Here is a 13,208-nt window from a genome sequence, read left to right as displayed (position 1 = left end):
TTTTTTTGAATTGGTAATATATTTGCCTGGTTGAACATTTTAAAAGAATAAGAAAGCGTGACGTAAATCTCCCACCTCTGTCCCCTCCTCCTAGTTCTTGCTTTTGTACACCTCAGTCACCCCTGCTGCCTGTCCCAGCATCCGCTCAGAGTTTCTTTACGCATATGCAAATAAGTATGAATATATAGTTCTTCTTTTCTCTCACACAAAAGCAGAATACAGCATTACCTGAGTTTTTTTGCTTTTTATTTTTAACTTAGCAATAGAATTCTAGAGGCCCTTCCCTGTCATACATAGAAAGAGTCCTCATTTGTTCTTATACCTATATAATATTGTGTTTACTAGCTCCACCATAATTAATCTGATGTCTCCTTTAAGTAAACATTTAAGTTGTTTCTAATCTTTGTCATTACAAACAATACTATAATGAAGCAAACAGAGCAATAGGCTTTCATTTACTGAATGTTCACAGCAATGCATTACTATTACTTTCAGCAGAAGTAACTTTCCTGTAAGATATTTTCATATACAGACCCCATAAACTCTGCTTGTACAAATAAATGAGAACTAGCTAGAATAAGAAATGTTATTTGCAGAGGATAAGTAATGCTTCAAAATCCTCAATTCCATTTTGTCCTTTTAATTGGGTATTTTGCTGCAAGTTTATATACACTTGTAATTAGGTTAGCGGGCATTTTTGTCCTGGAAAATGTCAGCCTAGAACAGAGCTGATCATTATGAATTCTAAATTAGTAGAATTTGGATTAGAGAAGTTCTTTTTTACTTAATTTTCTAAACTGTTGTTTTAAACTCTGTATGGAGAGCTCTGCATTCCATGTGGATTTGCAGTGTTGTCGGCTTCAATTGGGTTCCTCAGAGCAGTATTCTTTTTCTGAACAACAAGGATTTCAAACGCAGGGGTTATATTTAAATTAGTGTATGTACAAATGCATTGTTTTAATGACGTTTTCCCTAATGAATCAGACTGTCACCCTGGATTTGAAGTGAATTGTTTTAAAAAACAGGAGAAACACATGACACTGTAGGCGCTCGCTGCCAAGATCAAATTTCACAATTTAATATTTATTTTTATTGTGAGGTACATGCTCTCCTCTGTCTGTTTAAAGGTCAACCAGTAAACAACCCACATGCAAAGCCATAGGAATATCAATGGTGTGAAGGGAAAGGCAAGATATTGAAATCCAATTAAGACAAAAATATGTTCATAAAAAGAGAGCAACAGCAAGGTAATAATGGTAAAAGTTAAACAGCATTTACCACGTGCCAGACATCATGCTGAGTACTTTACAAGTGCTACCATATTAAAAATTCACAAGAATACAACAAGATAACTAAGTATTGCAAGGGTTATCATCCTATTTTATAAATGAAGGAATTGAGGCACGAGTGGTTAAATATTGTACCTAGGGCTACACAGCTGGTAAGTAGAGAACACAGGATTCAAACTCTGATTGTCTGGCTGTAGAAGGTGTGTGTGTAGCCAGCCCGCACCCTGCCCCTTGCATGCAGTGGCATTCGGACTAGGAAGCCAGAAGGACTCCGGAAAAGGCAAAGACCATAGTGGTCCAGGAGAGCAGCAGAGGAAGGAAGGAAGGATATGAGAAGTAGAGAGGAGCACATTCCAGACCTCCTCATATCTACCATGAGCACCGCAGAAGGTCAGAATTTTGATTTAATTTCTCTGGCTTTTCACACGATAAAGATCCTAAGAATAGGCAAGCACTGCAGGAACGAAGGTGTTGGGCAAGAGTGTGCATAATGTTTGGTGTGGTGATCAGTGAGGGGCCCTGTTTAACAGTAGCGAAGCTATCACATAGAGGAGTAGCAAGGGTAGGCAGGTGAGGACCAAATCCAAAACGCAAGTGCCAGGCTAAGAATTAAGGCTGTATCGTCTGCAGCGGTGCTTCTCGCCCTCTCCTGTTCACAGAAATCACCCGGGATCTATTAGGTGCGCATTCAAATTCAGTAGGTCTGAAGCGGGCCGAGAGCCCTCATTTGTAGTAAGCCTCCAATGATGCTGACGTTGGAGTAGCAAGACTCTAGGCAACAGCAGGAAACCACTGTTGAAGCAAGGAGTATAGATGGGAGAGTGGGGAGTGGTGGACAGAACATTGCCTGTGGCACCTCTCCTAAATTGTAGCCAACCATTTAAAACTTACAAACCTTGAGGGAGAGAGAAAGGGGGAAGGGGAAGGGCACAAAGAAAACTAGATAGAAGGTGACAGAGGACAATCTAACTTTGGGTGATGGGTATGCAACATAATTGAATGACAAGATAACCTGGACATGTTTTCTTTGAACATATGTACCCTGATTTATTGATGTCACCCCATTAAAAAAATAAAATTATAAAAATAAATAAATAAAACTTACAAACCTACAAAATTTTAATTTAGTTTATAAAACCTTTCTCTATATGTTCCACCCCTCCTTCCAGATGCCAAGGAAGTGCCTTAAGAAATGTTTTAAACCACACTGTTCCTTTCTTTCATACAGAGCAAGGCTAAGGAGCTGCCACTTTCTGCTGTACGTTTTATGGAAGAATTGGGTGAATGTGCCTTTGGAAAGATCTATAAGGGCCATCTCTACCTCCCAGGCATGGACCACGCTCAGCTGGTTGCTATAAAGACCTTAAAAGACTATAACAACCCCCAGCAATGGACAGAATTTCAACAGGAAGCCTCCCTGATGGCTGAACTCCACCACCCCAATATTGTCTGTCTTTTAGGTGCTGTCACTCAAGAGCAGCCTGTGTGTATGCTTTTCGAGTATATGAATCAGGGCGATCTCCATGAGTTCCTCATCATGCGATCCCCACATTCTGATGTTGGCTGTAGCAGTGATGAAGATGGGACTGTAAAATCCAGCCTGGATCATGGAGATTTTCTGCACATTGCAATTCAGATTGCAGCCGGCATGGAATACCTGTCTAGTCATTTCTTTGTCCATAAGGACCTTGCAGCTCGCAATATTTTAATTGGAGAGCAACTTCATGTAAAGATTTCAGACCTTGGGCTTTCCAGAGAAATATACTCCGCTGATTACTACCGGGTGCAGAGTAAATCTCTGCTGCCCATTCGCTGGATGCCCCCTGAAGCCATCATGTATGGCAAGTTCTCTTCTGATTCAGATATCTGGTCTTTTGGGGTTGTCTTATGGGAGATTTTCAGTTTTGGACTCCAGCCATATTATGGATTTAGTAACCAGGAAGTGATTGAAATGGTGAGAAAACGACAGCTATTACCATGCTCCGAAGACTGCCCACCCAGAATGTACAGCCTCATGACAGAATGCTGGAGTGAGATTCCTTCTAGGAGACCAAGGTTTAAAGATATTCACGTCCGGCTTCGGTCCTGGGAGGGACTCTCAAGTCACACCAGCTCTACTACTCCCTCGGGAGGAAACGCCACCACGCAGACGACCTCTCTTAGTGCCAGCCCAGTGAGTAATCTCAGTAACCCCAGATATCCCAATTATATGTTCCCGAGCCAGGGTATTACACCACAGGGCCAGATTGCTGGTTTTATTGGCCCACCAATACCTCAGAACCAGAGATTCATCCCCATCAATGGATACCCAATACCTCCTGGATATGCAGCGTTTCCAGCTGCCCACTATCAGCCAACAGGTCCCCCCAGAGTGATTCAGCATTGCCCGCCTCCAAAGAGCCGGTCCCCAAGCAGTGCCAGTGGGTCGACTAGCACTGGCCATGTGACCAGCTTGCCCTCATCAGGATCCAATCAGGAAGCAAATATTCCTTTACTACCACACATGTCAATCCCAAATCATCCTGGTGGAATGGGTATTACCGTCTTTGGCAACAAATCTCAAAAACCATACAAAACAGACTCAAAGCAACCATCTTTGCTAGGAGACTCCAATATTCATGGACACACCGAATCTATGATTTCTGCAGAATTATAAAAGGCACAACTTTTGTAAATGTGGTAAACAGGAAAAACTAGAAAGCCGTAGAAAAGATTTATATTCAAATGTTTTTATTAAAGTGAGGTTCTCATTGAGCAGATTTTGCAACAAGTATCTTCTGTGAAGTTTAATTGTGTCTTACCAAGCAGGGCAGACACCAGCCAGAAAGAGACATTGTGGGATTAAGGCCTCGTCAAGGTGTATGCCATGGCATTGGGATTAGTACAACTGGTTTCAAAGTACTGAAACCTATAAACCAGTGAAGAGGAAAAGATCCTTGTGATTAAGCATCAAACCAAAAAGGAAAAGTCAAATGGTGCTTTGTGTATTTCACCTTTGGTCACCATGACTGGTCTCTCCCCAAAATGTATATACCATAGCATTTGTCTACCTGCTGTCTTTTCTTCAGGACATATGTTCAGGAATTATGTTGATTCTATTTAGACTCTGCATCTTTGTATGGAAGTGATGTTCAGAATCAATGAGGAAACCTTAGGCCAGATTTGAAATCCAGATGGAAATGAGCCATAGGACAAGTGTAAGTTCCCTTGAAGCCTTCTACACAGTGGGGCTTCTTGGGAAGGTGCAGAGTGCGGCTCTTTGTGAATCTCCTCTGCTGATCATGAAGGCCTTTTCTACATTTTCTTTCTCCGCAGTGTGTTTACACAAGCCCTTGAAATAACACAGGGCATCAGACTGTAAGAAGGCTAGATGTGGATGTTGGAATGTTGGAATTGATTATTGGTTGATAGTGATAGTTTATTTTGTTGCATTAGAAATGAGGCACCAAAGGAAGCACAGTCAGGAAAATGGCCCCTCGGCCTTATCAGCATCCATGGGAGAGGAACAGGGTTCCCATGGGGACAGCCTTGCGGGAGCTTCCCTGGACCAATAACATTGAAGAATAGAGATGTGGCTTCAGACGAGCAGGTCAGTGCTTGCCACTTTCTGCCTAGGAGTTGGTCAGTGGACTCTGGGGAAATAGGAAACTCTGTGACACCAATAGCAAGTTAATTTAAAGTTTCTCTCACTTTTTTTTTCCCTGATCTGGAAATGTTTAGATTTTATTTCAGCACCAAGGGTTATGACAATTTATTCATAGGATTAGTTGGGATCCAAAGACTATGAATTCTATTTTGTAAAATATTTACAATATTAAAAAAAGAAAAAAAAAACCCAAGTACCGAGTTGTCACTTCAAAGATTACCATGAACTGAATTTTTTAAGCTGAAAAAATAGAAGCAATATGATCATTTTTGCTTTAGTTAGAGGAAGGGATCAAATGTGCATCTCACGCCATTTTCCTGTTAGCCATCTTTTGCCAAGTTTAGAATTCCTATGAATGAGTTTCAAGTTCTATACAGAAATGAATGTTATGGTTGATTTTTCTCTTGTTAAAAAATAACTCCTTTATTCTAAGAACAACATCTCCAAGTCTCATTTTTTAATTTTTACAACTAAAGAGACTTACTGGATAAACATTCCTGGAAATGATATTTGATGAGAATGTAAGAGAATTAGAAGCACATTGATATTCTGATTTAATAATATATATAATGATAATTAGGATGATAAATCAAGGAAATATATTTACCAAAATATATTGCAATTTTCCCAAACACTGAATCTTCAGACAACAAACATGGAGTTATAGGTATTGCAAACTTAAAAGAATTGACTATATCCAAATTTATTAAGAAATAAATTAAGACATAGTTTTGTGGCATAAATAAGCTGATTCAGAAGTTACATTTCTTAACTTTAGGTAGAGGAGAATATTTGTATCCTTTTGTTGCTATGCAACTGTTTAATAATGAAGATTCAAACTGCAATTTTGTATATCATACGACAATCAATTGTTTTCCAAGAATATTTATTTTAAGTAAACACAATTTCAGTGAATCTGAGCTTTTTAAGGAGTCCCTTAAAGGGAAATTAGCATCCCATGAGCCAGTAAAATACCTACTCTGGAAAAACATTGCTATGGTTAAAAAAAATAATAAATTCAAGTTAGTTTTTTATAAAGAACTAAAACATTTATTTTAAACATTTTATAATTTCTGAGGTCATTAAGGTGAACAAACTAAATTTCCAAAACCACTTGTAATAATGTATTTTATAATAGCACTGTGATACTACGTAATACAGTCCCTTTTGTATTAAAATAGTATTTTCTCACAAACTGAAAAATACCTTTTGCTTTGTTGACAATGTTTTTTTTTTTGCAAGATGACTTTATTTTCAGATCTTTTCCCTTTTTTGCACAAAACTATTGTTTATGGTTGTATCACAGAAGTGAAAATATATCTTTGCATTTTTATATATGGTCTGTTTCCTTGTTTCCTTTGTTTATTTGTTTTTAACTTGATATAGAATTTCTTCAAATATATAATGGCAATATTCAGATATCTTGCCCTACCATATCTTTTCTTATTTTCACTGCATGCATTTAATCACTGTATTACTTAATGTTTGATTTGTTATTATGGGCATTTAAAATAGACAAGCATGGAATTGTAACAACAAAAGGCTATTTTATATTAAGGATATATGCATTTGTATTTCACACACCAGAGATGATATTAAACACTGATTATTTTATGCTGCTGTTTATTAAAAATGTTTACCATAAAATATTATTTCCTGAATATTGCTATCATAGAGGTATTTGGGAATTTTAATACTATTTCTGTAATGATTGGCATTTCATAGAAAAAGAGGAATCATAATTCCTATTTACTGCTATTGTACTGGAAAAAAAGTTATTTTTTAAATAGGCTTTAGAAATATAAACTTGGGCATCCTTTTGCGAGTGATCGTAGGTGGAAGGGAAATCCCCAGGACTTCACGATCATATATTATCCACCTATATACGGCAAGATTTTAATTTTTAAAATCAAAATAATATGTTAAATAATTACAATCAAGTGGAATGAAAAAATTGGCTTTAAAAGCTGTGTCCTGCCCTGGCCAGCTGGCTCAATGGTAGCATGTCAGCCCGGTGTGTGGATGTCTCAGGTTTGATTCCTGGTCAGGGCACACAGTAGAAGCGACCATCTAGTTCTCCACCCCTCTCCCATCTCTCTCTCTCTCTCTCTCTCTCTCTCTCTCTCTCTTTCTCTCTCTCTCTCTCTCTCTCTCTTTCTCTTTTTCTCTTCCCCTTCCACAGCCATAGTTCAATTGGCTCTAGGAAGTTGGCCTCTGGCACTGAGGATGGCTCCATGGCCTCCTCCTCAGGCACTAAAAAATGACTCCTGTTGCAACAGAGCATTGCCCCCTGGTGGGCTTTCCGGTTGGATCACGGTAGGGGCCCATGCAGGAGTCTAGCTTTGCCTCCTCTCCTCTAGCTTAAAAAAAAAAAAAAAAAAAAAAGTTGTGTCCTTTTCTGCCTTGATATTTCCATGGGAACTTAGACATCAAAAATCATGTCTGAGCATGCTGAGGAAGAAAAGGCTGTGTACATCTCCTGTTCAACTTAGATTCCAAACATAGCAATAAAATAAAAGAAATGTGGTCATTTAATTATCACAGCTTACCTTTATGACCTTATTTGCCCAAAAGAAAGCATTCCCCATCTGGCGACTAATATACACTGTCAAGGAAAGTGAATATCATTATGAAAGTTCAAAGAACATGTCCATTTCTTCTGTTTAATACAGAAGGGACTACAATCAAACCTGCCGGGGCTTATCCATCTGTTTTAGGTACAGCTCTTGTCACCACCTCAGCGATCAAACTCAATGAAGCAATCACTTCATATGGCCATGAAGTCGGTGTCAGGTTGGGTTTCTCCCTCTCACTTGAATCCCTCAATCTGCCTTTCACTCCCATTTCCTTCTTGTGTATCTCTCAGCTCTTCCCTCCCTCCATTCCCAGTCCCTTCAACTCTGTGATTGGGGCCTTACCCTAAATTCCCTAATCACCAACATCTGCACACTTGCAGCACCACCCCAGATAAGGCCCACTACAAATCACTAAACACCGATTTAAGAGGGACTCTCTTATCGGCTCTGGGTTGGAGCTCAGAGCCAAGAGATGGAGGCTGCAGGTGCAGAAGGGGCAGGGAGGTGGAAACAGACACAAGGCGCTTTGGGCAGCTGGGGCAGCCGCAACAGTGGCAACCATAGTAGCAGCAGCAATCTGAGGCCGTGCGCAGGTGTTTTATAGTAAAATCACACAAAAGTGGCCCCAAGCCATGACTACAAAAAGTGGGGGGTAACATTATCAGTTATATAAAGGGGGCATGCATGCATACCATCCCCATCCTGTTTCCCTTAGTCATGCATGACCGGATCTGACATAGCTGACCTGTCCACACTGACTCCCATCTTTTGCAGGCCGTTTGCCAATTCTGGGGAGACCAGCTTCCCCACATCAATCCACCTTCAAACATGATCAGCTATCTCAGGGTTTCTCCAAGTGTGGTCCTCAGACCAGCAGACCTGGGAAACTTGGTGGAAATGCAGATTCTCAGGCCCCACTTCAAAGTGCTGAATCAGAAATGCTGAGGGAAGGGGGATCCAGCAGTTTGTGCTTCAGCAAGCCCTCTGGTATTACCAAGACTGAGAATCACAGAACCACCCTAATTTAAAGGCTTGGGAGTGGAGGGTGGGGAGATGGTCATTATATCCTTAGTAATGCGTGTATATGAGCATTTAATAACATTTTAACCACTTTAGTCACCTTCAAGGAAATCAAGTTTTATTTAATCACAAATTCAGCACTAAAAACTTTTGTGTTAACCATTTGACAACTGGTTATATATATTTTTTGCAGTTGTTCATTTGGATATCAAACTAACAGAACCTAAACTTTGTCAAGAATATTCCTTGTCAATTCACTCAGGACCCACATTCTCAGATAGTCACCGAAGTCTTTTAGAATATCCCCCCTTTCTTTTTTGACTCCTTGCACTGACGATCAACACAACTAAAAGAACTCTCCTCTTTGTTGCAACCTGACAAAATTAAGGTCAAGGATAGGCTGGGCCTCCTTGGGAGGAGGGACGACCCAGCTCCCAGGGAGCATCTGGCAGAAGCAGCTGCCGAGACTCCGGCTGCCCTGGGCTTCCCGGGTCAACCTGACCCAGCTGGCTGGATGCAATCACCTGTGGCTTGTTCCGCCCTGTTCCTTTGCCAGCTGCAGCCCCTCAGTCCTCACCACTGGCCCTGAGTGCTGCTCTGCTCAGGCAATGCTCCCCGTTGCCCTTAAAGGGTTGAAAGCTCTGAGGAGGGACAGCAAGAGGGATCTAAAGGAGGTGCCAGAGGTGAAGCTGAGACTCTTCTTAATCTATAGCCTTGTTTTTCAACCGATAGTTCAAATGCCAAGGAGGAAATACTATGTAAGAGAAGCAGGAGTCATACAGCACCCACGTAAGGGACATTTTTGTAGCCAAAATGTAACCACACCTGATGTTTGTTACCATAAATACCAAAAGTATTAGGACAGTGTTAACTCGGAGGAAAGAGAGACTTAAAAACCATGGAAGCACTCAAGGTAAATGTAACCTTATGGGAAATTTGGCTGAGAAGACTTAAAAACATGAAGACATATAGGGAGAAGGTCTGCTGACATATTTATGGCTAGTTAAATCTTAAGCACCTATGAATTGCTTATAAACAAACCAGTACTGTGACATTTGCTGGCCAGGCCTGACACAGTGCTTTTTCCTTTGCTAAGCAACTAGGTTAGTAAATATTTTTATTCAGGAATGGTTACATTAGGAGAAATACAACTGCTTTAAAATTAGATGGCACATTGCTTATACTTTGAAAAAAAAAAGGTATATTTTATGCTGAAATAAAAATAATTCAGGGAATATTCAGTTTGGAGGAAAGTGGTTCTAAATATCAATCTTCATGGACATAAAAGACACCCACAAAACAGCAGAACCAGCTGCACAAAGCCACAGATTAATGCTCCATCTCCACCCAGACACAGAAGCACTTGCTTCAAAAATAGGTGGCGGTCAGGCTCCGTCCTACAGCAGGTGCTCCTCAACCACTGCAGCCCTTGAGCCTTGGGACGATGGCTGCAGTTATCCTTGGGGCCACTGCTAATACAATCCCGGAGAGGTTTCCTTTGAGTCTACACATATTAAAATGACCAGAAATAAGCTGCTACCATAGTGACATAATTTAGTTAAGTTTACTGAGGGTCAGAGTAAAACTAATATTCAGGCAAAATGACAGTTTAGAACTTAATTTTACTTCCAGAGTCCTTCACTCTGGAAATAGAGTGCATTTGCTCTACTGGTCAGCTTGGCTGCAGTAATAACTCCAGAAAGTTTGCCTGACAACAGCAGACATTTCTATTTGGCCGTGTCAGTCAGCAGAGGTGGCTCTGCCTCTGTGCCTGTGCCCAGATCTCTGAAGGCAAGCTGTAATGATGGCACAGAAAAAGGGCAAGAGGCAGACAGACCCAAAAAACAATCTCTAGTAAAGCTTGTGTTCAACATGCTATATATCTCATCCTTCTCTACGTCTCTTGGTCAACACATTTTGAGGCTAAATCTGACCACAGGACATGGATATATCTCAACCTATTGAGAGGCCCTACAAATCCCCATCACAGCCATGGGCAAGGATGTAGAATCTTTGTGCAGGGAAGAGGGCGAATTGTTGGGACCAATAACACAATCCCCAACCTAGAAAAATCCCTGAGTGGATAGACCTAGTCTAGCAAACCCCATGGCACCAGCACCTGTCTCTCCTCTTGCATTCATCACAGACATCACTAATTGGTGCTCTTCCCAGCTGAGCTCAATTTTAGCCTTAAACTTTTCAACTTCTCCCAAATAACCACCTACTCTGTCAGAAATAGCACCAGAAATTAAATTTATCAGCCATCCTTGCACTAGAACAATACTTGTTAAACCAGGTTATCACCACAATTGGGGAGCATTTTTTTAAGTGAGAGGAGGGGAGATAGTGAGACAGACTCCCACGTGCACCCCAAACGGCAACCCCATCTGAGGCCGACGCTCGAGCTATATTTAGCGCCTGAAGCTGATGCACTTGGACCAACTGAGCTATCCCCAGCACCAGGGGCCACCACTTGAACCAATCGAGCCACTGGCTGCAGGAGGAGAGGAGGGAGAAAAGGGGAGGTGAGAGAGAGAAGCAGATGGTCACTTCTCTCGTGTGCCCTGACCAGGAGACAAACCTGGGATGTCCATATGACAGACAGGCTGCTCTATCCACTGAGCCAAGTGGCGAGGGCTGGGGAGCTTTCTAATTATAGCTTCTCAGGAACACCCTTTAACGAAGCAGAGAGACTACCTTAAAATCTATAGATTCCTTGGTCTACGACTTTGTCTAGGCTTCCCTCCATGGGACCCAGATGAAGAGAATAGGAGCATGAAGCATGTACTTTTCGACTTCTCCAGCACAGGAGCTGAATGACCTTGAATAAGGCAGCCTCTGTTTCTTTTTATTTTTTTTCATCAGGAGCATGTTTATTGTGTTTGAGATGATATATCAGGTGCTCTCTGAGCTACAAAGGGTAAAAGGAAATCCTCTCATTACAAACTGACAAAGGTAAAAGGTAAAACATTTTTCACAACAGCATTAACCACATACTCAGAAATAGATCTGGGTTTAATACAAATGACGTAATTCCTAGTCATCTACAGCTACTTTTATAACTTCATACAGATAATGAATTAGGCTAAAATGCACTTTAATATTTGGTAGACTTCAGGACCAGTATCTTTAGTACATCACAAAATATTACATTTTGATATCCCAAAGAAGCAAGACTTGCAAGTAGGCATTTTAAATGAACTAATCTACAGCTACAAAGTCCTACTCTTGATAGCATTTACCTTTTTGGGGAGTCTCCCAGTCTCCAAAGGATAAAAGCAGAGAGTAGAATCAGTATAACATATACACAGAAGTCCGTATTGTAAAGGCTATAAAGATTTGCAGCACAGTGAGAAGATGCCTTCTGCTCCTTCCCACTGCATACAAATTATGTGAATTATGTCGCATATCTCTTGGTCCACTGTCTGGCTATCCCGTCACGTTCTGCTCTGTTGGTCAAACACTGAGTGGCTATGCTTCCAACCAGAGGATCCGCAGGGTTGCAGTCTGTCAAAGGAGAACAAATCGACAGCAAAACCTTTGAAATAGTCAAAGCAGGTCTCCAGCTGTCTTTAAGGATGTCCAGACAGATGACTCCCTGACTGTTGATGTTGCAGTGATAGATTCTGGTGCGGAAAGTAACCTTTGGTGGCTTAAAAGGATAATCGGATGAAAATGTGATATCCAGAAAAAATACACCACCTTCATATACAGAACCTGGTGGACCAAGTATAGTCAGTCTCCATTCGTAACTGTTATCTCCTTTAGGCCCAGCACTGCAGTGAGGAGGAGGATCAAGGGTTATTTCAGCTAGCTCCTTCTGAATTCTTTTAGCACTAGTGGATAACTTAGCAGTGGTTTTGCTAGAGAGTTTGGTGTTTTTCTTCTGCTGAGTGGCGGGAGGTTTTCTTTCTTCTTGTTCTTCAGGCTCTGGAGCGGCCGGGTCTCTCTGGTCTGCATGTGAACTCCCACTGCTGGTGCTGGGGCTCTCATCATCGGACCTCAGCCTATCGCTGGACATCTTAATGAAGTGATTCCTTGGAAAACTCGGCCACCCGCCCGGCCCGCTCGGGCGCCGCTACGGTGTGGGGGAGGGAGAGAGAAAAAAACCCTTCCTTAAGGAAATGGAGGCAGTTGCGGGGGAAGGGGGGGAAAGGGAGGGAAAAAAAGAAGCCGATGAGGCTCTGGCCAGGGAGTGTGGAACATTGAAAGTTGGAGGGAGCTGTCAGCCTCTGTTTCTTTATCCATCAAATAATGTACATGGAGCATAGAGGTTAAGAGTAAAGATTCTGATGTCAGATTGTCTGGGCTTCAATCTCCCCTTCATTCATTGGTTACCATGTGAATTTCAGCACGTTCCTGAACGGCTATTTCATCATCTGAGAAAGCATCTACAGTACTTGACAATTGAAGCTAATTAATAGAAATGAGCTAATTCAAGTAAGCTGCAGATTATTAGAGTGTCTGACAAAAAGTTGTCAAAAATCAGTTTTATGACTTTTCTATCCTGTCTTTCTGAGTTAGAGAGACTATATAGAAGTGTAGGAGAAGTATCTGGCACATAGCAAGTGCTCGCCAAGTGGTAACACAGCTATTATTCAATGTGTTTTATGCAGTTGTTAGAAAGGAACCTATTTTCTGTTGTGGTAATAAAATTTAGAGCACAGACTGTCCTGT

The 13,208-nt window shown here is 41.2% G+C and overlaps 1 protein-coding gene and 1 pseudogene across 1 annotated transcript in view; one reads left to right on the top strand and one right to left on the bottom strand.

The window, feature by feature from the left end:
- ROR1 (receptor tyrosine kinase like orphan receptor 1) overlaps positions 1–6,542 on the top strand; it is a 458,686-nt gene extending 452,144 nt beyond the window's left edge. Inside the window, exon 9 of the mRNA XM_066268986.1 lies at positions 2,518–6,542. Coding sequence (XP_066125083.1) covers positions 2,518–3,945 — 1,428 coding nt within the window. The 3' untranslated portion in view covers positions 3,946–6,542. The remainder of the gene's footprint in view (positions 1–2,517) is intronic.
- Positions 6,543–11,738: 5,196 nt separating this feature from the next.
- On the bottom strand, positions 11,739–12,630 carry LOC136329035 (ubiquitin-conjugating enzyme E2 E3 pseudogene; annotated as a pseudogene).
- Positions 12,631–13,208: the final 578 nt, after the last annotated feature.

Source organism: Saccopteryx bilineata, chromosome 3 (assembly GCF_036850765.1).
Source record: "Saccopteryx bilineata isolate mSacBil1 chromosome 3, mSacBil1_pri_phased_curated, whole genome shotgun sequence".
In the NCBI taxonomy this organism is placed as follows: Eukaryota; Metazoa; Chordata; class Mammalia; order Chiroptera; family Emballonuridae; genus Saccopteryx; species Saccopteryx bilineata.
The sequence above is the reverse complement of the archived record's forward strand: the minus strand, read 5'-3'. Positions and strand labels throughout refer to the sequence as shown.